At 48.1% G+C, this 27,171-nt stretch overlaps 1 protein-coding gene across 2 annotated transcripts in view; it reads right to left on the bottom strand.

The window, feature by feature from the left end:
- The window catches only part of Tfcp2l1 (transcription factor CP2-like 1), a 59,691-nt gene continuing 32,520 nt past the window's right edge, over nucleotides 1-27,171 (bottom strand). For both annotated transcript variants that reach the window (XM_005397647.2, XM_005397648.2), the window contains 10 exons: nucleotides 26,302-26,454; nucleotides 20,697-20,807; nucleotides 18,024-18,115; nucleotides 16,196-16,244; nucleotides 16,022-16,115; nucleotides 13,308-13,398; nucleotides 12,410-12,513; nucleotides 10,750-10,892; nucleotides 5,891-5,942; nucleotides 1-4,707 (listed from right to left, as the gene is read on the bottom strand). In XM_005397647.2, coding sequence (XP_005397704.1) covers nucleotides 4,661-4,707; nucleotides 5,891-5,942; nucleotides 10,750-10,892; nucleotides 12,410-12,513; nucleotides 13,308-13,398; nucleotides 16,022-16,115; nucleotides 16,196-16,244; nucleotides 18,024-18,115; nucleotides 20,697-20,807; nucleotides 26,302-26,454 — 936 coding nt within the window. In that variant the 3' untranslated portion in view covers nucleotides 1-4,660. The remainder of the gene's footprint in view (nucleotides 4,708-5,890; nucleotides 5,943-10,749; nucleotides 10,893-12,409; nucleotides 12,514-13,307; nucleotides 13,399-16,021; nucleotides 16,116-16,195; nucleotides 16,245-18,023; nucleotides 18,116-20,696; nucleotides 20,808-26,301; nucleotides 26,455-27,171) is intronic.

The raw sequence follows: 27,171 nt of genomic DNA, 5'->3' as shown, positions 1-27,171 counted from the left end.
TTGCTTTCAAATGAGTTTTATTGGCTTTCTGAACAAAGCACAGACCCCACCAACAGATCTGTCACCTGCACAATGGTACAAGAATGAGAGGAACACATCCTTTATTTCAGGTACCAAAAAAAAAAAAAAAAGCTGGAAATATGACAAGTTAGGTCTCAATGGCCAATTCTTCATGATCTGTCACATTCACCCAACCTGTATTTTCAAGCAGAGGAGACAGAGAGACAGAGGCAAACATACTCATGCTCAGCTTGAGTGGGCCCAGCAGCATGCCCAGGACCCCTGAGTCACGGCCCCATCCCTGCTGCTGCACCTCAGGCAGTGCAAACATTAGATTCCCCACTCTTCTTTTGGCTCTCTCTACTTCTTTGCAAGCCTGGCGTTTTCTCCCTCTGTTCCACAGACAACAGGAAAAGAGTCTTTTCCATTTATTCTACCAAGTTGTTAATGATTTTCAAGGCTTCAGTGACTCAGGCCAGCCCGGTGAGCAACGATGGACTTGGAAACTTGTGACACACTGCAGGACTCCAGCATGTTCCCGGTAAAGCCCTCTCTAAGTTAACAACTCTGCTTAAGGGGCTGAGGCTGACTAGGCAAGAGGTCACTCAGGCAACAGCCACCCTTCGCTTAGGACCCCAAGCCAGGACTTCGAACTCCTCACCCCATGCTGTTCCTTTCAAAGGCACACGGCCCCTTCCCCCAGCAAATCCTATTATTCCCCACTCAACAGCCTCTGTCTCCTTATTAAAGGTGAAACCTGGTAAACAGGGGAAGATTTATCCTGACCTTGCAATCCAGGCTAGCCCATTGGCCTAACAGCAAAGAACTCAGCTTCAGCTTCCAGTTCAAGATGACAGCCTGGGCAGTGAGACGAGCAGGGTTGAGATACAAGGTGTATCTTTCATTCCCTGGAGTTCACTTTTCAAAGCTGCTGCCTCCAAGAAGCCAAGCCTAGAACACACGGTGGGGGTGGCAGAGAGGGCCTACCAAGAGCTTGTTTACCCACCAGGCCCAGGTCCCTGGACTCAGAGCTCCCAGGAAAGACACTGGACAAGAGTGCTAAGGCTTTTCTGTGCTGTAATAAATGAAAAATAAAACCTACAGCTTTAGCTCATCTGACTCCCATGGAAGGGAAAGTGGCTGAATTAACAGGCAGCTGAGCCATTTTGGTTCTAAATTACTATTTGTACTCTTTTGGTATTTCTCTTTTGCAAGCTACAAGATTTAACTATAACCACTGGAAGGCAAAGAAAGCTGACACCAGCGCGCATGTCAAAGAAAGAAAGATGATAAACAGCAGTCTTCTGGTAACAGACCTTTATTAGACCTTCTTTTGGAATTATGAAGTAAAAATACCAAGCTCTCACATTTCTTTGAATTAAAATGTAGCTGGCTGTCCCTTGGCCTGGGTAGTGGCATCACTTAGGTATGACAGTTACAGACACCCTGAAGGGTTAAGGGTCAAAAAATTAAGTGTAGTCCCAATTGTTCCACTAAGAGGAAGCGTGACCTTGAGTGAATTATTCCACTTCCATATAACTCTGTTTCTTCATGATTCCAAAAAAGGAAATGAGTAGTCTTGACCTTTCACCAGGACTAGGAGCTGTGCTGGAACAGAGTGACGTGGATCCAGTATTGTTGAGACAGGTGAAGAAGAGAGCACAAGAATACAACAGCAAAGCAGTTGTAAAGATAGTGGAACCAAACACAGACTGAGAGGGAGAAAAGGTGAGCTTCCCAACTGCAGTAGCAGGCCCCACAAAGAAGGATCCAGCAAGAACCAGGGACCTTTAACAGGGATGCCAAGACAACTCCATGGGGAAAGAATAGTCTTTTCAACAACCATTAGTACAAGTGGATATCCAACATTAAAGAACGAGGTTGGACTCCTACCCCACACCATATACACAACTTAACTCAGAATAATCAAAACCCATTGTGAGAATTAAAACTACAAAAACTCTTAGGAGAAAACATAGACCTAACTCTTCCTGACCTTGGATAAGGCAGTGGTTTCTTAGATATGGCACCAAAAGCACAAGCAACAGAACCAAAAATTGGTAATTTGGACACCATCTAAATTAAAATCTTTGGTGCTTCACAGGACACTATTAAGAAATTGAAGTTAATATACAGAATAGAGAAAAATTTTACAAAGCACTATCTGATAAAGGCACTGCATCTCACATATAGCAACCACTCATACAATTCAATAATAGAAAGACTGATTTAAAAATGGACAATGGGCCCAGACAGACATTTTCCCAAAGAAGGTACACAAATGTCAGTAACCACAAGAAAATCCACCAGGGAAATGCAAATCAACACAATGAGATACCACTTGCTACGATATTATGATAAAGAAGATGGATAACAGCAAGTGTTGGTGAGGATGCAGTCTGCAAGCAGGAATGTGAAATGCTACAGCTACTGTGGAAAACATCCCACCAGTTGTTTGAAAAGTGAAGCGCAGAGTTACTATTATGAACAGGTAACTCCACTCCTATTCTATTCCCCAAAGAAATGAAAATATATGTCCACACAAAAACTTGTACAAATATGTTCATAGCAGCATTACTCATAATTGCCAAAAAGTAGAAATGTCCAAAATGTCCATCAACTGATGTGGTACATCCATACAGTGAAATGTCATTTGGTGCTATAAAGAAATGAAGTACTGGTACACGTTCAATATGGTTGATCCTAGAAAACACACTAAGTAAAAGAAGCGTGTCGTAAGAGACCATATTGTACGATTCTATATACACAGAATGTCCAGAATAGGGAAATCTACCTAAAAAGTAGACTTCTTAGGTCTGAGGAAGTTGAGGAAAGTGATAGCCAAGGACACAGGGTCTCTTTTGGGGGCCAGGAAAATATTCTAAAATTGATGCAATTCCATGAATATACCTGAAACCACAGAACTGTACACTATAAGTAGGGGAACTGCATGGTATGTGAATTATATGTCAATAAAGCTGTTAATCCAATCCCTCTTTCTCTCCTAAAAAACAAAGGGTCAGGTCCTGTCTTCACTCTGCAGGAGTAGCATGACTCTTGACCCAATATAATTACTAATGGATCCCTTTTACTCTCAGAAAGATCCTGGTATGTGATATTACATAGGGGGCTTTGCCCCTCTGGACCTCATATATTTCCCCATATGTACAACAAGGTATACCACATTCTAACAATCTTTGAACCTTGCACTATGCTGTATTCCACAAAAGCTCCATTTTAGAAGCTGTAAAAGCATACTTTGGTGGCCACAAAGTTCACCAGGAATTGCAAGATGAACCCAAATTAGCAAAGAGCTGAAGCCCTGGGCTCATACTGATCACTGGATCCCAAGACCCAGAGGAAAGACAAAACCTAATTCTTGAGTCTGTCAAAGTTACTGATACTCATATTTCCCCACAGTTAAGAAAGGCGACCCAATCTTTCCAATGCAAAGTACCCTAACCATATCCCCTACAAATGAAAAAAGATTAAAAACTCAAGAGCCTTGCCCAGTAGAAAATCCAGTGTCCTTAAGGAACTGTGGTTAGCCAGTGGTCAGTCATAGACTTCTCTAAATGGGAGTTTGTCAGACCATGCTAAAGGGTCTGATACTGTGATGGTCAAGGTCATCTAATGATACAGTGGAATGCTTATTTCCTTGTCCTGCTTACCCATGATTGCTTAAGAGATAAAAATACTATACCAAAGTAGGTCAAGAGGAATCATCTGTTTTTCATGCCTTCTCTACTCATAAAAATATACCTGAAGAAAGTCTTTATATTCTCACCTACCTCCCAACTCCTAGGTCACTTCAGAATTAGCATTCATGAGACAGGACAGACACATACACTGCAGTGTCTATCATGCCAATGTACATACACACAAGCATATCTCTGGGGTTTGCAGCAACAGATTATTAGGAACATGGTAAACTAAGAGAAACTCCCTTTTAGTTCATTGAAAAGAAAGTTTTGTGCTATTATCTGTTCATTTCTTCTTTGCAAGAGAGAACCTTTTTTATCAATATCATCTCTGAGTAACTACTTTGAAGATGATACACAGTGTATTAAATATTGTTATTTTCTTTTTTTAAAAAAAAGAAATATGGTGAAGGTAAAAGAGGGAGAAGGCACAGAATGACATCACTCCCACCAATTCATCCAAGAATGGGGAGAGAGAGATGCCCACCAGGGTCACTGAGAGGGAAATAAAATGAGACAGGAGAATGGGGCAAAATGACCCTAAAGAGCCAGCAGCACTGGGCATGAAGCCAGCTATGCAGGGAAGTGACGGCGCAAGCAGGGCAAAGCTTTCTCTGAAGGCAGGAGAGCGATCAAAAGGGACAACACAAATGGTACCAAGATTCCCAATGAGCCTCTACCTAAGGGACATGGGGCTTTGTCTCTTTAGAATGTCAAGGTCAGGAGGGAAAAGAACAAGGAACCATTCAAAAACTGGAGGCTGAGAGGAAGGGAGAGAGAAGCCATCAGTTTTCTGCATGCCAGACTTTGTGTCCACAGGTTTCTGCTGGTTGGTGGTCTGTAGCTTTCATGGAGTGGGCAGGGTCCCTCCTAGCTTCAGCTTGCCAGGTAAGATCACAGCTGGCAGTGGTGCAGTTTCTACATCCAAGGGGTTCGTGGGGCTGGGAGTCTACTGCTACTCAGAGTCCACATTTCAGGATGATGTGGTAGCCATCATTGCTCTCAGCTGCAACAGAGAAACACAGGCATATTTCACAGGAATAGAGGCACAAGTTGTGATATTTGCGAGTCCCAAAAGGCACAGGATTAGGGTACCAGCAGAGGTGCCAAAATAAGGCCACATAAAGGAAGGAGAGACTTCAGCACCCTACCTTAGTATCTGTCTTGCCAAGTTACGCTCTAACAATGGACCTTTCCACCATAGCCAAGGGTAACAGCACCCATGTCCAAAGAGACTTTGGACAAACTGGGGCTCCCATGCCCATAAAGGCATTCATTTCCTGTGCTATAGTTTGGATATGAAATGTCTCCCAAAGGCCCATGTGGAACTAGTGGAAGGAAGCTATGTCACTGGGGGTATGCCCTTGAAGGAGACTGTGGGATTCTGGCTCCTTTTCTCTCCCTATCTGTTTTCCCACTGGTAGGAGATGAGTAGCTTACCCTTTCATGTTCTCCCACCACTGCGTGCTGCCTTGTAACTGGCCCAAAAAAATAGGGGCAGTTGACCATGAACTAGAACCTCCACAACTGTGAACCAAAATAAACCTTCCCTCTTTTTAAGTTGTCTCAAGCATTTTGTTACAGTAATGGAAAGCTAACTAATACAGACTAGACTCACAAAATAAGGAGTGAAGTGGCCTCATCACAGTTCAGGGTCCATGACCCAGTCACAGGTCTTCTCTTCCAACACTGCCCATCTGATTACTCTACCAGTGTCAAGGAGAAACCACACCAGGCCATTCTCAGCCTTTTATGAATAGACACATTGTCCTGCCACAAAGCTCTCTCACTGCAGAGAGTGGGTGTGCTGATATTCTCTCAGGATACCTAGCTCAGGTGGATCCTTGTGTCCCCCCTCAAAGTCTTCAATCCATTCTTATGGCCACTGTATTCCATGCTTAGGCTTCCTGGAGATCCTTTAAGAAAATGCAAACAGATCTTGTTTCTACTTAGCCCTGAGCTCATGGAGAACAAATTGCCTGGCTCAGGATCTCCCCTTCAAAAGTGACTCTGAGGCCATTCTCACTAATTCTACATTTCCAGGAAGGCCGTGTTTTCTTCTTCCCAAAGATATTCTAGCTGGCCGCCTTCTGGAGGGGCCCACACAGGCTGCTCTGTGCTCACTCCACAACCCCACAGGATGCACATAATATGCTTCCATTACACAAGGTAGGACCAGAGGGCTTTACCTTTCAACGTGCTGAGGATAAAACAAGATTCGTCTTGGAAATTCTGTACCATCTGAAAAGTAAAAGAGAAAACATGTTGCTTCAATGATGAGTTCAATGATGAGACCCAAAGCCTGGACACGCACAGATTCAGAAATGACCATCCACAAAAGTCAGGCACATGGTGACACAACCACTGCTGAAAAATGTAGATAAAGTAATGATGTGTGCCACCAGTGGAATTTAGTAACAAGTCTGCCTGCAAAGGATGGAAAGCAGTCTGGATGGGGTTAAGTTGCTTCTGTTAGCTTGGTAATGTGGTGCACACCTGTAATCCCAGCACTCAGGAGGCCGAGGCAGGAGGATCACTGTGAGTTTGAGGCCAGCCTGGGCTATATAGTGAGTTCAAGGCCACTTTGAACTACATAGTGAAACTCTGTCTCACAAAAAGAAGCTCCCATTCCCTAGGGGACTCTGAGATTTGTTTATATTTGTTTTGCAATTTCTGTGTCACTGGGTCTTCTAATTTCTATAATGGACATATGATAGAACATGGACATGTACAATAGCAACAGAGAAAAAACAACACATAATAATGCACTGTAATAATGTACTGTAAAACCACGTTTTGGCCAACAATGAACCATATATACAATGATGGTGCCAGAATGTTACAAGAGCTGAAAAAGTCTATCACTTTGTGACAGTACAGCTATGCTAAGTAACACAGCTGCAAATGCACTGTTCATGTTTGTGGTGATGGTGCAATTTACCTCCTATGCTGCCAGTTAGTATACAGAATATCTAATACTTGATGATGATAGTAAATAATAAATCCCTCCATCGTTTATGTATCTTTTGATATTTTAGAGTTTGTTTCTTCTACTTACAGAAAGTTTGTCATGTTTCACTAGCAGCAGCCTCAAACATGCTTACGGCACCTTTCAGCTGCATGGAGAGGCTATGCACCATGAATGACTTACACCATTTAGGTTTGTATCAGTGCAGCCTAGGATGTTTGCATGATGACGAGTTCATCTAATGAAGTATTTCTCAGAAAGTGTCAAGTTGTTTAAGTGATGTATGACTCTAAATTTTGTTTTTTAAGCTTAGCAATGAGTAGGCTCAGTGTATCACTATCCCAAGATGATTAGATATAGAGGAAGCTGCAGAGGTGGCAGGAAACCAGTGATAACTTCAGGGCTTCCCTAGTGTCCTCATTGTGATGAACTCCCCAGGGACCTTTGGTAACTTTCTCTCATCCCGGCCCTACCTATAAAATGGAGCTGTTTCAGGGATTAAAAATATAACCAGTACAAGGTGTGATGGTGCCCACTCGCAATCCCAGCTACTCTGGAGGCTGAGGCAGAAGGATCACAAGTTCAAGGGCAGCCCGGGCAACTTGCTGAGATCTTTTCTCAAAGCAAAACAGGCTGAAGACAGAGCCCAGGGGTAAAGTATTCCTGGGTTTGATCCCTAGTACCACCAATAAAACAAAACAAACAGAACAAAACAAACAAAGCAATGGAAAGCAATATCCACATCTGGTGGAGGTGGAAACCTTCAGAATAAATTCCACGTGACCTAGCAGGGTGACCATGTACATTTCTCCTGCAATACGTGTGCCTTACCACAAGCACATCCAAACCCTGGGCCTTGGGCTGAAGTGGCCCTGGACAACTAGTAATGCAGCCCCACACAATTTTAACATTATCATGTGACTTTTAGTGATTTTTTTTCAACGACCAATATGCATGGTGCTCAAGCCGGGCTGCATAGGCCATGACAGAATACCATGTCAGGGAGGGCATAGCTCAGTTCTGATGTCACCTCCTGCACCTGCCACACACAGGTGAATCAAACCTATGCACCCACATGCATCAGATGTTACATGAGCTCACGCGATTTAGTGAGTAAACCTCAGCCATTACCAGTAATAGCACCACCTCATATGCGGGCACCTGTGAAGACAGGTATTTATTTCCACTAATTATTCTTATTTAAGTTTTCTTATTTAATGATTAAACTTGGGCCTTCCTGTGTTATTTCAGAAAATAAGTTAAAACTATATGGTTACTTATATACATTAGCTACTTTACATATTTTATGTGTGACCTAAGACTATTCCCCTTCATCAGTGTGTCCCAGGCAAGCCAAAAGGTTGGACAGCATGCCCAAAATAAACTCTGGCACTCACAGAGGCAGGCATGAGAATGTTCAGAGCAATGCTCTCCATAGTGACACAAAACTCAAAGCAACTCCATGTCAGTCAATAGCAGAAGCAAACCAACTGTGATCTAAGCATACATGCTGCTCAGCAGAGCCCCAATATCAGCTGTCCAGCCAGCACGCCACAATCTCAGAAATATAATGCAGAAACTAGTGGTGCACACCTATGATCTCAGCACTCTGGGAAGCTGAGGCAGGAGGATCCCAAGCTCAAGCCCAGCCTGGGCAATGTAGCCATGTGGTAAATCCATGACTCAAAAAAAAAAAAAAAAAAAGATCTGGGGATGTATGCTATATTTCATGATAGACATTTCAAGAATATTAGAAATACAGCAGTATCCACATACACAAACATGCACAAAAAACCACACACTACCCAACACAACAGCAAAGCTCCTTCACAAATATAAAAAATGTAACCCACATTGGGAACATAGCTCAGAGGGACAGCATTTGTGTGGCAATCCCCAGCACCACAAAACACAGAACAAAACTGCATCCACATTCTATTACTTGCTCTGGATTTTTGCCTCAGATCTTAGAAATTCATCCACTGCCGACGCCTGGCCCTCTCTGCCGGGCTAATGATGCATGAAGTGCGTTTTTCTATATTGCTGCCTGCTCCATCCAGGGCCACTGCCAGCCCAACCACTTGGGCACAGAAAGCCTGAAGCAGCGCCCACACGGGCTTAATCAGTAACTCGCGTGTTTAATTAAGCACCTTGCACCCCAGGGGCCAGCTCCTCGGCTGGCCAGGCTGCCTCCGGCGCTTTGGGCAATTAAGAACCAAAGGTTTCCAATTGACTCAGGGTTAAGAGGCAAGGAGACTTTGGGGAATAAGAATCACCTACTTAGCCAGGGTGGCATTTGAGTTCTGTTCTCTGCTTCACTTGCTTAACTGCCTCCTCTCGGGGGCACAGGGCAGGCGGGGGCAGGAACTTCCTTAGGGACCCATGAAATTGCAAGGGTTCCTCACATTCCTGCCTTTTGTCTTCCCAAAAAGAAATCTGCTCTGAAACAGAAGGCAACATGCCTTCCAAGCCACTGTGACATGCCTTCCAGGCTGCTACAACTGCCCATCGCTCAGGGCACATTTGCCTTCTTGGCTGCTCTCTTCAGTAATCGCCCATGCTAGAAGCTTCGCACTTCACTTTCCTTACCTGTAAAATGGGAGCAAATGAAAAAATAGTTGCATTGGATGTGAATGTCAACTTGTGGAAGGAATTTTGACTTGGTTACAAAAATTGCAAGTTGCAGATGTGTGTACAGATGAATCTTCATGTGTATTTTAAATCCCACACCTTCCCACCCCCACACACTAGGCCGTGCACACAGACACACACCCAAAACATCTGGCAGAATCACATCAAACCTGTCGTCAGCCCTCCTGAGGCCAAAAAAGTCTTCCACAGCTGCCACGTGCTTTCTATATTGCTTGACTTATGCTAGTTATAAATTAAAGGAAAGAAGAAACAGTCTTGGCAACTTCCAGGATGAAGATGAAACTGGTGAAGATTAAAGGGCTGCGGCAGTTGTAATGAGTGGCAGGAGGATTACTACCGCTTGGACACACCCCCGCCCAAAATATCTTGTCTGAAAACAAGTGTCTAGCATGGCACAGTCCGCTACACAGTGTTCTCATTTTACCCCAACTGGCCAGATAGGTATCATCACTCCCATCCCACAGATGCAGATCTGAGGCTCAGAGAGACTGCGTGAATTTCCACAGGGCCACTCTGCTGAGAGGACGCAGTTCTGGATGCAGACACCAGTCCATCTCCGCAGCCCATATTTTCTGTCCTTTTTCTAGCCCCCATTCCAGTACCGTTTCTTCTCTAATCCTCTACACAGGGGATTTTAGAGTTTCTGGAAGCATCTTAGGGCCTTCTGGGAGCCGGGTCCCACCAGCATCATTCTCCTTTTGAGTAAAGCTGGGTATCCACTGGTCAGAGCAGCTGGACTACCTGGGTTCCCACCATAGCTCCTCCTGGGCTTCGATAATAGAAAGCGGACAGACACAGCACCCAGTATGTGCTGCCACTTGTCACTATTATTATTTGAAAAGAAGGCACAGGATGGAACAAACATAAAAGCATCTGCTCTACGATGTACGCAGAATGCTTGCCCTGGTCAGCAGCCTGTCAACACTCCACTCCTTGGAAAGTGGGTACAATTCCAAGTGCCCATTCAATACCTGGGCCCTCTGCCCTCAGCTGCTTCTGCCTACAGAGGGCCGGTGTTTCTGGGGACAGACCCAAGTAGGCTGCAGCACCTTTACCCTTTCGCAGGGACCCTTGCTCTCAGTTCCTGTGAGGCAAAGATGCTCCCTCATCTACCGCCAAGCCCTTTTACCCCTCCCTGCGGCTCACTCTGGGGCTGCCGTCTACTCTGGGAGAGCACGGTTCTGACTTCCACAGCCCTGACTCAGAGGTTTGCGGGCAGGGGTGGGATTTGTGCCAATGGGGCTGCAAGGCACCCAGCCAGACCCAGATGTGACCTCAGAGATCTTCTGCTAGCTCTCCAGGCAGCCCCTGTGGCTGAGCAGGTGGCACACTGGTGAAACCTGTCTGCAAGCTCCAACACTTCTGGCCAAGGGTCCTCCCGCAAATCCAAAGCCCCAGTCCTGGGGGCTGCGCTGGCAGCAGCCTCACCTCATTGCTCACCAGCACGTGGATGCCCGTGGGGCCCTGCCGGTAGACTCGGTGGATGTGCTGGGGGGGGATGCTGTACAGGTTGGCGATCTTCTCAACCAGCTCCAAGGTAGTCAGCTCTTCCAAGAAGATGGCATGGTACACTGCAAGAGGAGGGGAGAGCACCTTCCTTTTAAGTGGCCATTAAGTTAGCAGGTACCCACCTACAATCCTCCACCCCGTTGTAAGAAAGCAATTGCTGCTTTATAAGGATGTTCCTGGCAGCAGGACAAAAACCTGCCCACCCAGCAGCCTCCGGCCCCTGAGCACAGTGCAGTCCACCCTCTTGGGGAGGGGAGGCAGGCCAGGCTCTCTGTTCCCCTTGCTCCCTTGGCACACTTGTGTGAAACGTAGAAGTTTCTGGACCCCCTCCAGACCCAAGGACACTCAGGGGCAGGAGGCATCAGGTGATTCTGACGTGCAGCCAGGTGTGCATGCTGCTTTGGGAGGGAGGCGGAGCCCCAGGTCACCTTTCCATCCTTCCCAGGCTAGAAAGGTTACTGATGGCATCAGGTGGCAGCCTGACATATGAAGACAGTTGTTATCTGACAGCAGAAGAGCCTGGGCCTGGGCCTTTCCTCCCTACCACACAAGCAAAACACACCCAGCTTGAGCACTGTGACCCCCAGGGAGCAGGGCAGGCCCCAGGGGGCCCAGTGTGGTCAGCAAGTTGGGAGATACCGGCGGCGCTGACAATGGAAATGCTTCCTTAGACAAAACCCAGGGCTGGCGGAAGGAGCAAACTCCAGGGACAAACCGATAGGTTACTCAATTCTGAGGAGACTCGAGGTCCTCAAATGCAAACACAGCTGGATTAAACTCAAGGTTCCCAAATCACTCCCTCCACTAAGGAACACTTAGTTCAAAACCTGGGTTAGAGGCCTGATAGTTTCTAAGTGGCTGAGGTTGCAGAGCTCTGGTGACGCCAAGCTCCGCTCTCCCAAGATCTCAAGGTGGCTGAGTCACCATCAAAGAATGCAGTCACTGCGTCCAGTCTCTCCCAGTGCTCAGACTGGGAAGAAGCTCAGGCCTCCCTTCTAGGCCCCTCTGTGGGACAGAACTCTACTGGTGCTTCTTTTATCTTCTTCAACCTTGTGTAGCCAGTTTCATTATTTTCTGATTTTATACCTGAAACAAATCAGGTCCCGGGTCATAAAGAACTGGATGGACCCCAGGTTGACATGGTTCCTCATAGCCTTTGCCACCAGCAGTGCTCAGAGTGAGGGCAGTGGCCTCTGACTCGACACCTCCTCTCCTTGGGAGCCACATGGGGCACAGTCTGGGGAGACTCTGCCAATCATGGGTTCAAATCCTGACTCCGCCACTCACCGGACCCTGGAGGACCTGGAGCAGGACAACACCTCCCCAAGCCTCAGACTGTGCCCTGGGGTAATGGAGTGCTGCACGGCTGCCCAAAGTGAGGTCAGACCACACACGACGCCCTGCCCAAGAGCACACATGGGAAACCCAGCAAACTCAGCCTGTCCCTCACAGGCCAACACGGAAAAGCAGGGGACAAGGCCTGGATGCTCATCAGAAATGCAGAGGCTGGGCCAGGCCTTGAGGCCAAGGCTGAAGGATCTGAATGTTTTGGGTCTGGGCTCTGCTCTCCACCACTTACCACAGAGGCTGTTGTCACCGCTGCCATCCCGCTTCTGCTGTAGGGACGCTCGGTTCTGCTCCAGCTCCTGACAGACATAAATGGTCATCTTCGGCCTCACGTTCCTGGCAGGAGGAAAGGAAATAAACATCACATGTGGGGGACTGAGCTCCATGGTTCTAGAATGTTCTGGAACACAGTGTGCAGCCTGCAGTGGGAAAGATTCAGGGAAGAAGCAAGATGGGGGTAGGGATGCAGGATGCCTTTCCTGGAAGGGTAGGAAGGGACAGAGTCTAGCTCACTGGACCTTTAAGAACTCCCCACAGGAGTCCCCGGGAGAAGAGCAATGGATAACCCTCCCCACGGCCTGTGGCATACCAAGACCTCAAGAGCGGGCTGGGGGTATCGCTCCGTGGTAAAGCACACGCTTTGCCACATGCGAGGCTGTGGGCTTCACCCACAGTGCCACCGAATAAAAAGAACTTTACACACAGAACTCATGCTGTCCTCATACAGCCTTTGAGGGAGCTTGGTTCACTGTCATTTCCCAGATGGAGAAAGTGAGGCTCAGGAGAGTGAAAGGCTTCCCTCATCACACAGCTCGTAAGAGACAGACATGGGCTCCAAACCCAAGCACTCCCCCTGCCCTGTCTGTGTGTGGCTATTAAGATTTTAGCACCGTGGTAGAGTGCATGCTTAGCCCACATGAGGCCTTGGATGGGAACCCCAGCACCAGAAAATAAAAAGTGAAGTTCACTCACGTTAAATAAAATTTAAAATTAAGTTTGCCTGTCGTATTAGCACAAGCGTCCAACAGCTCCTGGACTGGCTGGCTGCTCAGTCCCCACCAGCCAGCCCACCCACAGGCCAAGAAGGTCAGCAAGGAGCTTGCTAGCTTCCCTGAGAAACCAACACCCACCTGCCTTTGATGGCGTTGAACAGCCGGATTCCATCTGCAGGGCCACAGATCTGGACCAGATCATCTCTGGACATCTTCAGCAAGTCAGAACCTAGGCAGGGAAATGAGTCACCCCTCACATGGGACACAGGAAAGGCCTCCATCCCTGAGCCCCTGCAGACACCCCATATGGGGGCTGGGGGCCTGGGGAGCTCCAGCCTCACCCTTAGGGAGCATCAGACACTCCCAAGAGAAACAACACAGAACTAAACCACCTCAGAAGCTTGCCGCTCACAAGGTGCCAGAAGCCAAAAGCTGGTGCTCACTAAGTGTATGAATCCTCAGCAGGTCCTGCCCTGCCCCTTCCTCAATAATTTCAGTAGCACTCATCTCTGGGTGTCATTTTATCAGCATGCTGGCAGCGATGACACGCGCATGTCTCTGTGTATAAGTATACCACTCATAGGAGGCTGACCATCTGAACACCCCTGGGGCCTCAGCACAGATTAGGGGAGAACCTTAGCCTCCCACAGCCCCTCATCCCAGCCTGTGGAGCTCTGTGACCTTGTTATATATGATCCACTGCATGAATACACCATGGCTCACGCATTCACTCTGTTGACAGGTGCGTCCAGCTCAGGCTGCTATGAAGAGGCTCTGGGAATCATTCTCTACATGTCTCTGGTCAGCACAGACGGCATGTCTGCTGGGTCTCAGGCATGCCTCTGTCTGGCTCTGGCAGAAATTGCCTAAGTGTTTCCTGAAGTGCTGTCCCCATACAGTCCTACCAACTTGGACTCTCTTTTTTAAGTTTATTGGTGCATTTAGATACACATAATAATCACATTCATAGTAGGGAATTTGTATGTGTACATGATATACTTTGATTCCTCTTTTCTCCCATTCCCCTCTTCTCCCTTCAACCTATCTTCCCTTCCCTATTTACAAAGCTTTGTTTCCATCTTATCCTTTTTTAAATTGTTTTTTCCTTTTCCCTTCCCAAGCCTAGTTCCTCTTTCCTTTTGAACAATTTCTTCTCATTTCACAGTATCTCTTGTACACTTTGGTCCTTGTTTGCTCTTTCAGTTTCTCACACCCAGGAGACAATATGATGTTCACTCATGTGAGTCTGATTTATTTCACTTAAGAGTATGGTCTCAAATTGCATCCATTTACATGGAAATGCCTCCAATTTATCTGTTTTTATGGCAGAGTAGTTTTCTATTGTATAAAAAAGCTACATCTTTATCCATTGCTTGGCTGGTGGCATCTGGGTTATTTCCAAGATTTAGCTACTACAAACTGTGCTGCTATAAACATGGGTGTGCATAATTCACTGTGGTATGGTGCTTTTAATTCTTCAAGCACAAGTATGCTAGAAGCTGCAATGTGAGATTTTGTCTCAGGTGTGATTCTGCAGGCACACAGGCTCCCTGCGCACTGGGAGTGAACGCCAGGGTCCTTCCACCACTCTGCTGGGGCCCTGCCTTCCTGAGTCCCTCAGGGCCTCTTTGACCTCATCACTTCCCCCAGCCCAACCTCCAGGACTCTGCCGCAATCACCTGAGTCCTCTGCTCTGACCACAGCGAGAAGGCATCCGTCTCGTGGCCTTTGCTCTGTTTCTCTCTGCTTGCTGAGCTCTTCACCCTAAGCCCCCTCAGCTAGCTCCCTTCCTCCTGCTCTGTAGCCTTTGCTCAAGGAGACCTCGGCAAGCCCTCACCCACCCAGACGAGCCCTCGCCCAGCTCCATCCTGTCACAGGCCCTTTACACCACACTGAGGCAGGTAGTTCACATCTGTACTACCTCAAAGTCAAAAGCCCGTGGGGCAAGGTCCAGCCAGCCCCTCCCAGTGACACCCTAACACCAGGAAGCCTCTTAGGGACACAGAGATGGAAATAAACAGATGCTGCTTCTCGTCCACAGCCACAGATAGCTGAGGAGACCGTCCTCAGATATAGGCCAGACCCCTACGCCCAGTCACTCTGGACTAAGTTACTTGACAGCCAGGCCACCTTTGCACCTCTTGGCTTGGGCTTTCTCTTTGAGGACCATCAGCTGGGGCTTCCAAAACCTTTCTTTTCTCCTTCTGGTACGGGGATGGAACCTAGGGCCTCACACATGCTAGGCAAGTACTACACCACCGCTGAGCTCCACTGCCAACACTTTTTATTTTGCTCAAGTCTTGAGAAGTTGCCCAGGATGGCCTCAAACTTCCAAGCCTCCTGCATCAGCCTCCTGAATTGCTGGGATTACAGGTGTGCTCAACCACACCCAGCCTCCAAAAACTTTATAAAGAAGGAAACAGCAGCTTTCCCATCTCATCTATGGCTTTCCCTTCCAATCCCAGCAGACAAGATTTGGAGACAGCGAGACAAGCAGTATTTTGGGCAGGAAAAATACAGTAAAGATGTGCAGAGTATACATTGCCCTATTTGCACAAAGGGACCCTTCCTGGGCAGGTCAGAGCCTACCCACTCCTGCAGGGGAGGGGAGCGGAGTAAAGTCAGCCAGCAGTCCCCTAAAGTCATAGGTGCACGGGGACATTGAAAAGAAGTGCCTTGCACCTGCCGAATCTCCTCTTTCTGGTTTGGCCCAGGGCCAGCACACACGAGAGAGAACCCATACTACGGGGAGTCTCCTGGACACAGCTACAGGCCCTCCAGGGCAGAGGGCAGGTCCTGGACTGTGCTTCTCAGGTACCTGTGGGTTTTAAACACAGTTCCAAGATGCTCACCTGAGAAGCTGGCAAAGAGGCGGCAGAACTGTGAGAATCTGTTGCGGTGGAGCCACTGCTGGGCATCCTGGATGGAGGCCGATGGCAGCAGGTGCTGCAGGAGAGAGAGGAGGCCTTGAGGTGCTGCTCGAGCCCACCAGGGCCGCCACCCCACAGCTGGGCACACACACTTACATCACTGCCCATGGGCAGGGCCTCCACCTGGTGGGTCGGCGAGCTGTTGCTGCAATGGAAAAGGGACAGGAAATGAGGATAGGGACAGGAAATGAGGATGCGGACAGTCCCTGGAGACACGAGGAAGGTCTAGTCACCGAGCCAGGTGCTTATGTCCCATCAAGTATGAGACTTGTAAAGGAAACGAGTCCTCCAGAATTTCTAGAGTCAGGCAAAGGTAAGAGGTCGGCATCCAATCCCTCCGAATCCCTGAAGAACTTACGGATGTGGGCAGGAAGTTCTGAAGGGCTGCACTGGCCTGGGCCTTGCTAGCCCCTGATCTCGAGAAGTCAGAGCAACCACTGTGGCCCCTTGCTGGCTGAGGAGAGTCCCACCAGCACAGGGTTTCACCCCCGCCCCAGCCCAAGAGGAAAGCAGGCTGACCAAGGGGACCTCGCCACACTCCTCCACATAATCAGCACCTGGAAATCCGTGGCCAAACCAGAGTCATCAACCAAATCCTTTCCATATGGCCGGAATTTGCAGTGGTTACACAGCCACAGGTTGGCATCCATCCATGAGGAAAATGCTGCCAGGTGTTCCCAGCAGGGAGGCCCATGGCCCTCTTTAAGGGCCCACTTAGGAAGGTGCAGATTTGAACACCTGCACCTGTAGGTAAGGGAAAGATACACCCCCCACCCCATGAATCTTCCAGACGGATGGCTGTGACAGCTGTATGATGACAGCAGCGTACATAAGGCTGCTCGACTGCATGATAGAGACTATGTTATACAGACTTTACCATATTTTTTTAAAAAATCCTCACAGGGATGACTCTCAGGCCAGGTGTTAGGAACAACAGCTGCCTTTCACGAAAATGAAGTCAGTGCCAGGCATCACGCACGTGATACTCCTGTCCCATGTGGAATTCTATGCCCCCTTTGTAGTGGGCAAACCAAGACTCAGGGAGGTTAAGGAAGTTAACCCGAACAAGGCGTAGATGTAAAACTAGGCCTGCTTGAGCTAATTATAACCCTTTTCTTTGTTTCTCAGGAGGATGCTTCACTTTGGCAAAATCAAGTTCATGGACAACCTTGCTGTTTCATTAGAAAGTTCTGGAAACATCTAGAAAGCTCTGGGAAGTCTGCCAAGCAGGGCTTCAAGATAGTGGTGGGCAAAAACCACTTGGGTTCTGCACTCACCTATGGAACCTCCTAGCCTGGCATCCCTCTGCCTCCATCCCTGCACCCAGAGCAGGCCTGGGAGCTATTGCAGTAACGTCAGAGGCCCTGGGCTACGCAGCCTGCGACAGTCAGAATCTGCTGGTGATTTGGCACTGTCCCATCGCAGCATCCTTGAGGCTGAGCCATCTGACCATCTGAAGAGTGAGGCAGGGGGCAGTGAGGTCAGCTTCAGTGCTATAAACTCTGAAACCTGGGGCTGGAGGATCCTGCGTGATGTCCCTCTACTGAGTGTGCAAAGGTGATGATAAGGAGCTAGAAAGGGTTCCCATCGGGGCCACCCAGCACTTTCTTGTGACTCTCTGGAAGGGTTGTCCTTCCCCAGAGGGGGCCTAAGGCTAGCCCACAAGGCTGTCCTAACCCACCTCAGGCCCTAGTTTTACAAGGAAAGCAGTGAGCTGCTTGCTGTCCCACCATATGATGCTTATAGATGTGTAGACAGAAGAACAAAAGAGCCATGCAAAAGCTAAACACAGCTGTCACTACGACACCACTTAGCCATGCTGAAACCTAAACAGATGCCAGGCAATGGAAAGAAGGGAAAACCCAGAAGGGAACCCACCCCCTCTGCGATCCAGGGACCCAAAGGGAAAAAAGGTGAGACCTACCCTTCTCCAAGGCCGAAGCTGTTGGGAGAGCCATTGTAGCTCGGGGACGGGGCACTGTTCACCTGGTACGCCACATCCGGCCATGGCGAGCACTGAGGGAGGACAGACAAGGCGGCATGACTCATGAGCAGAAATCCCCAGCAAGAGCAGAGGCCACAAAGGCGCTGACCCATCAACTCGGCCCTTCCAAGGATGCATCTGTCAGCACCAGTGCATGACACCGATTTGTCCTCTACAGCCCGTGTTTGTTGGGTATTCACAATGACCCACAGCGGCGCAGGTTCCTAGGGTCACACAGTGGAAGTCAAACACAGCAGAGAAATGATCTAACATTCAGGAAGTCATCCCTGAACGCACAAACTGGGAAAGATGCCGGCTCAAGCTTCCTAGCGGTCAAACCCAAGAAGCAAATGTCACAGTCATGTGATGTTGAGCCCACAAGAAAAGAGGATGAGGAAAACACCTGTTGCTCAGAAACTTCTTCCCGCACAGACCAGTGTGGGTACACGAGTGCCAGCGGACTACGGGCAACTTCCAAAGAAAAAATAAATATAGAATTCACTATTAAAACCCGTGCTCTTTGAAAAGAAAAACCTGTGGACAGGGCCGTGGCTGGCAGGAGAGGCATTTGTGTTCTGGCAGCACAACTGTGGGTGTCTGTTCCATGTCAGCCTCCTGCAGAGGACTCCAGGGGACAGACACACACAGAATGGGATGTGTGTCCTCAAGCAATTCTAGTGTAGAAGTTCAAAACAAGACCACCTGGGTTCCCTCAAAAAAAAAAAACTAAATAAGAATGCAAAGGCCTGCAGGTTCGCTGGGGGGAAGTGAGCAGACCAATGAACGCTGCATTTCTTCCTTTGCTGGCAATCCGGAGAGGGCCACAGGGAGCATTCCTGAAGATTTACTATCACCTACCCAGCCCCAGCCTCGGTAAATGTTTAACTGCTGTGAGCGTGGGCTGGAATTTGTTGGTGCTAAATCCTGAAGCCTGAGGAGGAACGTTGATGAGCCGATAGAAGAGGGAGCCAGCACCTCCCCAGGTCGAGGTCGCAGCCCAGCGGGCTTCCAGTATCGACATCACCCTGTGATGAGTTCAGGGATGGATGGGCATGAAGCCCACTGACACCTCTCCTCTGCTCAGAAACCAAGAGATCAGCAAAGAAGCTGAGGCTCAGCCAGGAAGAGAAGTATGCCACTAGGTAAGGGACATTTCCGGCAGTCTCACCAGCACAGGCAGGGACAGGTGTGGGAAGCAAGCAGTCTGAGTTCTCAACCATAAAATGCAACTCCTCCTGGACCAAAGCTTTCTGGCCACTGTTGGCCTGTCACGTAAAATGCCACGTGCTTGACCACGATGGCACCTGACTGCAGATCCTCTTCCACTTGTGGCCCATCGCGCACACACACAGAGGCAGGCATCCGCAGAGCTGGTGCTGCCCACCCTGGCCTTTGTGCTTCTGTGCCCAAGCCTTACTCTAATAGAGCCTTGGCCCCAGCTGGCCAGCATGGTCAAGTCTTACCCATGCTTTCTGCAGAAGTCCAGTTACTCCAGAATAAATGCCAACACGGGTTAGGGGCCTGACTGCAGAACACAGTGAGGAAGAGTTGTTCCAGGAACACAGCCCAGAAAAAGTAGACACGCTGGCTGTGGCCTTTCACAGCAAGCCCCTTGAAGATAGCCCCAGACATAAGGGTGGCTGCAGCATGCTGCCTTTGGTGTTAGCATTAAGAGGAAATGCTTTTCAGTATCTACCCAAACAACAAAATAACCAGGATTGGGGCTAGATGTGTGACTCAGTGGCAGAGTGCTTGCCTGGCACACACATGGCCCTGGGTTCCCTCCTCAAAACTGCAAAACAGAGCCAGGTGTGGTGGTGTGTGCCTCCAATCCCAGTACTCAAGGGGCTGAAGTAGGAAGATTGCTACAAGTTCAAGGTCAGTTTGGGCTATATGGTGAGTTCAAGGCCAGCCTGAACGACATAGTGAGACTTGCACCCAAAAGCCAGCAAATACATAGTCCAATGTAGTGACCCACTCTGAGAAAGGAGCCCTGTGGACAATCTCGCCATGTGCAGACCTGCACATTCATGGTTATTCACTGACTGAGCACTACTCTTGAAAACTAAAAAGGTGGAGGAGGAGCAAGGAGGCTCTTTATGAACAGGCACGGAACAGAGTCCAAATAAGCTATTAAATGAAAATAACGCATGATGCATGGTGTATGCTGTTGACTTGGGGCACAACCATGTGCTCCTCAGCCATAGGTACAGAGAAGGTCAGGCCGATGCGTGTGGAACCAGTGACGCCAGCTACACTGGAGAGAGCAGCAGAGAGGCTGCAGCAGTGCTGGCTGGGATATTTTGGGTTGTACACTATTTTGAATTTTGCACTGTGTGAACCTGTTACCTATTCAAAGTAACAAAAACACCCTAATTTTGGAAAGTTAAATGCACACAAAGGCAGCAGAGAATGTGAAACAAGTTCTGAACCACCTTCCCACCTCTGGGTTGTAGACAAAGGGCGTCCCAGACCCAGGCAATACGCACAGCTGCATAAGAGCTCTCCAGTGAGGATCTTGCCTGCCCAGACAGAAGACCTTCCCAGACTCTAAAGGACAGCCCTGACCCTGGCAGGGGGCCTGGGAGGTTCTGTCCCCAGCCCGTGGCTCACCTCTGTGAGGATGGTGGTTTCATAGGACGGCTGGTACTTCTCCTTCTCTTGAGCGGTTCTTTTCTCCATCTTTTCCCGGTCTGTCTTCTGTTTCCGGTCAGCTCCCTTTGGCTGCAAGAACAAAGCATGGGGTCCAATCGGTCCAAAGAAGCCAAAGTGGCAGCTGGCAAGAAAACCCAGGCCTGTGCACTCCCTGCCTCATCCTGGGACTGCAAAGTACAGTAGAATCTACTGGACAGGACAGCAGTGTGGAGGACCACGTGGGCAACTCCCCTTGAAGGAGGAGCAGTTGTCTCCATTTTGGCTGAGCCCAACCCTGTTTCCATGTACTGACATGTACAGAGCTGGCTAGGACTTTTCCTTATCGCTTCAATTAGCTTTAAGCAATGCATATCAGTCCAGCCGAGGTGCTGATGGTAGTCTTTGAAGACGGCAGGCAGTGTTTCCCCGGACCCGCACCCGTTGTTCCCTTGTGTGAGCCAGAACAAGGTGGGATGAAGAGCCAGTGCTCCATGCTGTCTGCTGGGAGACAGAGGCTATAACTCCCAGGGCTTAAAAAATTACACATCAGAGCTAAAGCATCAACCCTAAAACATTAGATACTACCTCAATTGTGTTATGTAAACCACTCCTTCTCCATATCCTTCTCTCTGCATATTGCCAAGGTGATTTCAGGGCTCCTACCAAGCTAAGCTCATAGGACTCATCTCTTTCCCAAGATTCTCACAGTCACTCATCCTCACTTCAGCGTCACTCACTCCTTTCTTCACAAATTAATAAAACCCAGGTTTGGCTCTGGGTTGAATTCTGGATAGCCATCATCAATGGCTGGACTTAGGACCCCTTGGCTCCCCATAACTACAAATATGCCTTCGTGTCTTTATTCTCACCATGGGCTACACTGGAAGTATTAGATTGGAATTAACTCACTAGAATTCCAATAACTTTTCATGGGATTACAAATACAAACTTCCTGGTCTGTAATGAGGACTGGGAAGGGCTCTCAATACAGCTGCTCTCTCACCTGAACAGCTTCAAGCTTGCAGCCCTCCATGGAGCCTGTTACTGGGCCTGCCCCTCGGCTGCTCATGGGGAAGTGCATGGAAAAGACTGCTATTAATGGCCACTTGCTTCCAGAAGGGACCAACCCTGGGGGAATAGGACAAATCACAATGTGTTCCTGAGGCCACCCATGAAGAGCAAAGGAAGTGAAAGAAGTGCCCACTGGTTGGGTTCGTTCTAAGCTGGTGGGCTGGGAAAGGCTGACCATCTATGGAAGACCCCTCACCCCAACTCTGAGGACTCCCACCAAGCCCCTAGCTTAATCTTCATGCACAGGGTAGCAGGGTGACATTTCTACCCTGACATGACTAAGTGATAGCAGGAGAGGCTGCCAATACTTGGCACCCAGCAAACGGAGTCACTTAAGAAGGCTGTTGGGTCCTCATAGCCACTCTCATGCCTCAGGGTGATGTCTGCCCTGGACAGAAGCGGGACCACAAGGAGACATGAGTGACACTTCCACCAACAATGAATCACAGGCCAGGCTAGGCCCACTAGCTGTAGGATGTCCACAGTGGACCAGAATTGCCAGTTCCCACAGTGGGCAGAGGGCCCAGAGACGACCGTGGCCACTTATGCGTAGACACAGAATGGGTGGAATAATGGCCCCAAAGGTGTCTGCACCCTCTAATCCCCAGAATGTGTGCACTTTATCTTATGTGGCAAAGGGAGAATTACATCTGCAGATGGAATTAAGATGCTAATCAATTGACATTCAAATACAAAGATAATCCTGACTATCTGAATGGGCCCTTTAAAAGGCCCAAGGGAAGGAGCAGAGGTCAGGCGGTGTCCTGTGAGAAGGACAAGGGCCTCTTGCTGGCTTTGAAGAGGGAGGGAGGGGCCCCAGGCTACAGAATAGATAGCATGGCCTCTGGAAGCTGGAAAAGAAATTGATTCTCCTCTAACATCCAGCAAGGAATGCTGGCCCACTGGCGCCGTTAGCCAAGTGAGACCCACCTCAGACTCCTGACTGATTTTAAGGTATCTATGTACATAGTTTTGGGTTTTTTGTTTTGTTTGATCTTGCAGTGCTGGGAATGGAATTCAGGGCCTTGCACATGCTAGGCACATACTCTACCACTGAGCTATGCCTCAGGTATTTTTTATTTTCATTTTCTTCATCTATCTATCTATCTCTCTATCTATTATCTATCATCTATCTATCATCTATCTGTCTATTGATCTATCTACCTATCAACCAATCATGGTAGTGAGGAGTGAACCTGCGGCCTTAACACTGTGCTATATCGCCAGTCTTTCTATTAATTTTTCTTTTTTTTTGAGACAGAGTATCTCTAAGTTGCCAAGGAGCCAAGGGGCTCAAACTTGTGCTTTTCCTGCCTCAGCCTCCTGAGAGCTGGGATTATAGGGATGCACTACTGCACCCAGCTCTAGTTTTGGAGTTTCTCTGTTTATATTTTGAGACAGGATCTCACTATGTTTGTTTTTTTTTTAACCACCATCTAAATTTGACTTTTTTTTATTTTAAAGAGAGTAGTACATGAGAAACAAACAAACAAAAAAAATAGAACAGTAGCAGCATACCAGTACTACAAACATAAACAAATCAAAGCAAGAACATTCAAAATGATACAGGGTCTCAAGACAAAATAATATGAATCAACAGTGGTTGTTACATTACATACCGCTATCCTCAACTACATTGCTCAGACTACCAGATATAAGAATGAAAGATTGCTCAAACCATTAAAGAGAATAAGAAAATAATTCTTCAATAAAACATCAGAGATAATACAGAGTTTCACTAGACAAGAAGGTAGGAGTTCGCCATTGTAATTTCATTGCATATTGTTACCTTCAAATCAGTTGCTCAGACCACCAGACATAAGCATGCATAATCGATCAGAACATAAAAAATTGTAAGCATTAACTGTTCATATCAGTACACTATCAGACATCAGCAGTACAGTTATCGCAGCTATTCATATATATATTTATATTTTGCATTCCTTCTTTCTTTTTTCTTCTTTCCCTCATTCTAGTCATTCCTTCCTTGAGCAATTTCTTTCCCTTTCCTATCATCTATTGTATGTTTTGAGTTTTACCTAGTCTTTCAGGTTCCTTCACCAATGAGACAATATGATATTTACACATGTGGGTCCGATTTATTTCATTTATGAGTATGGTCTCTAGTTGCATCCATTTACCTACAAAAGCCTCTAGTTTATCTTTTTTAATAGCTGAGTAATACTCCATTGTATAAAAATACCACATCTTTTTTATCCATTCCTCAGTGGATTGGCATCTGGGTTGTTTCCAAGATTTAGCTACAACAAACTGTGCTGCTATAAACATGGGTGCACATATATCACTGTGGTATGATGTCTTTAATTCTTCTGGGAAAATACCCAGAAGGGGAATAGCTGGATTAAAGGGGACTTCCAACCCTAGTTTTGTGAGGAATCTCCAAATTGATTTCCAGAGTGGTTTCACCAATCTACACCCCCATCAGCAGTGGAGTAGGGTTCCTTTCTCCTTACAGCCTCTCCAGCATTTGTAATTGGTTGATTTCTTGATGATAGCCATTCTTTCTGGGGTGAGATAGAATCTCAGTGTTGTTGATAAACCAACAACTAACATCATACTAAATGGTCAAAAATTGAAAGCTTTCACTTTAAAATCAGGAACAAGACAAGAATATCCACTGTCACCACTCCTATTCAATATAGTTCTGGAAATATTAGCTAAAGCAATTAGACAAGAGAGAGAAATAAAAGGAATAAGGATAGGAAAGGAAGAAGTGAAATTATCATTATTCACAGATGACATGATACTCTACATAGAAGACCCAAAAACTCCACCAAAAGGCTCATGGATTTAATAACCAAATTCAATAACATAGCTGGATAACAAAATTAACACTCAAAAATCAATAGCATTCCTGCACACAAGTAATAAACAGACTGAGAGAGAAATTAGGGAAACCATACCTTTAACAATAGTATCTAAAAGCTGAAATACTCAGGATCTCACTATGTTGCTCAGACTGGCCTGAAACTCCTGGCCCAAGTGATTAATGTGCATCACTTTTAGCCACTAACTCTGTGGCACAACAGTAGCAAACAAATGCAATGGAGGGGCATGAGTCCCTCGGGGGCCTCCACTCCCAGGACTCCTAATCCTAAGTGGATTCGAAAGACAGCTCCTTCACTTCTCTGGCAAGGAAGACAAACTCCTCTTCCTCACACTGCTTCTGCCTCCCTGCCTGGGCTGGCATCACTCACCGACCAGGCTGTGCCCATCCAGGGCCGGCCAGGGCCCAGGAGCCCCCCACCCACACCCCCGGGAGGCAGACCTCTCACTGCGGGGTCCCCAGTGCAGAGACCTTCCCTGCTTCCTTAGGCTGTGGCACCAGCACGTTCCCCAAATCCCTGCCAAGGGCTCACTGGGTACCAGGCCCTGCAAAGGATGCTACAGAGGGAAACAGTACAGTCCTGTCTTCCGCAGCCACCAGGGTCACGGTTCTACCTGCAGGGATTTACTTCCACATCTACTCCAGGTCAGGAAAACCATCTCAGACCCAGCTTTCTCTCTCAGGAGTCCTGTCTAAAATGACTCACTCTTGATCACCAAGCCCAGCGGATGGAATTTTGTCATCTGGTTCCAAATCTACCTTGATGTGAAGGAGGTGAACAGACAGGCACTAGGGTTAGGGACTAAGTTCCTGCCGGGGAGGTGACAACTCGCTCTGCGGGCACCTGCTAGAGGCACATGATACGGGTCAGGCCTTTGGGGGACAAGGCCATCCTCACACCGTGACATCGCTCCCCATCCTGAGGGTGCACAGGACAGCGAGTTGGACTGCTGGCTGCCATCTTCAGTAAAGAACCAGTCCAGACTGATATGAAAAACAGTGACAGGAGACTGCAGGGGATGAGGCAAGAATGGGAGAAATAGGAAGCACCTCTAAGAATCTGAAAATGCTTCTTCCTCTGAGACTCTCTCTCTCTGTCTCTCTCTCCCTCCCTCCCCCTTCCCTCTCTCCTGTGAGCGTGTGTGCAGTGCTAGGGACCAAACCCAGGACCTCCTATGTGCTAGGCAGGTGCTCACCACTGCGCTACACCCTCTGTCTTCTTCTTCTAGGACAAAGCCCATGTAGAGAATAACATCTGCATCAGGCCAGGCACCCAAGGTGGTAGGGGGTGGGCATGACTTCACAGTCTAGGGAATCTGATGTGAGAACCTGCCAGCATGTTTAAAAAGTCTGTAAATATGCCCATCAGTCATTCTTATAAAGTACTCACACAGCTAAGCACTGACATCCAGAGACCCCATCATTTCTGCTGAAAGCTGAGCAGGCGCTGCAGACGAGAAGATGCCCGAGTGGGACAGGAGGCAGCAGCAGGCTCCTGTCCCTGTATGGACGTGTGGCTCCTGCCCACTGGTAGTACAGACAGAAGCCCTGGGCTACAGGAATGCTGCACTGCTGGCTTGGCCTCTAGGCACAATCTCAGCATCACCCTGGCAGCATTGCTCAGGCAGATTCCTCCCCAAGCAGGAAGTCAGGCAGCCTTCCTACCTTGAACACCTTGATCTGGCAGCTGGCTGAGTGCAGGTGCTCCGTGTACTCCCCATTCTCATTCTGCTTAAACGTGTCGATCTGCACCCGGAACGGCACTCCCTTCTCGCCCCCGTGCTTCCTGGGGGTGAACTCCGTGCTGATACAGTGCACCTAGGAGAGGATGAGGGGCAGGCAGTCAGGCAGGGGCAGGCAGGCAGTTCTGGACTTCTCCAGGGCTGCTCTCCGTCCCTTCTGCCTCCTTGGTGTAGAGCTGCTACCAGCTTCCTGCTTTCCCAGGCCACTGCACCAGGCCAGGGCCTCCCCGTCTTCCACCTGTGAGACACACCTGCTGCCTCTGGTCCTTTACTGTAGGCCTCTGCCTGACGCTGCTCCAGGCCACTGTCCCTGACAACCCGGCTCTGGCTCCTCACCCAGGGACCTCTCCCTTGGCAAAGCCAGACTTCAAGGCAAAGCCCTTGGTCAAACCCTGACCCCTCTCTGATCCACTGGTTACACGGCCAGGCTGGACACATAACCAGAATGCTGGAGCCATTTCTACATTTCTCATACACTTGATACATATTTTTTTAATATGGTAGCAATGTTATAGTAATATAATATATACCACTAAAATATATAATCACATCATAATAATGACTCTTAAGCACAATAAAAATATGGTTTAAAAAAGAGATCTTTTTCTTGAGTGATTTCCATGGAACAGATACTGCATTAATAGCTTTATACTCATGACCTGATTTACAAATAGGTGGGAAAACTAACAGAGACGAAGTGTACTAGGAGACACACAGTGAAAGCGAGTGAGAGCGGATAGAGCCGACAGTGGCCACATCCTGGGCCACCATGAGCTCACCTGGCTTACAGCAG

This window comes from Chinchilla lanigera, unplaced genomic scaffold (assembly GCF_000276665.1).
Source record: "Chinchilla lanigera isolate Chin_1 unplaced genomic scaffold, ChiLan1.0 scaffold00058, whole genome shotgun sequence".
Taxonomy (NCBI): domain Eukaryota; kingdom Metazoa; phylum Chordata; class Mammalia; order Rodentia; family Chinchillidae; genus Chinchilla; species Chinchilla lanigera.
The sequence above is the reverse complement of the archived record's forward strand: the minus strand, read 5'-3'. Positions and strand labels throughout refer to the sequence as shown.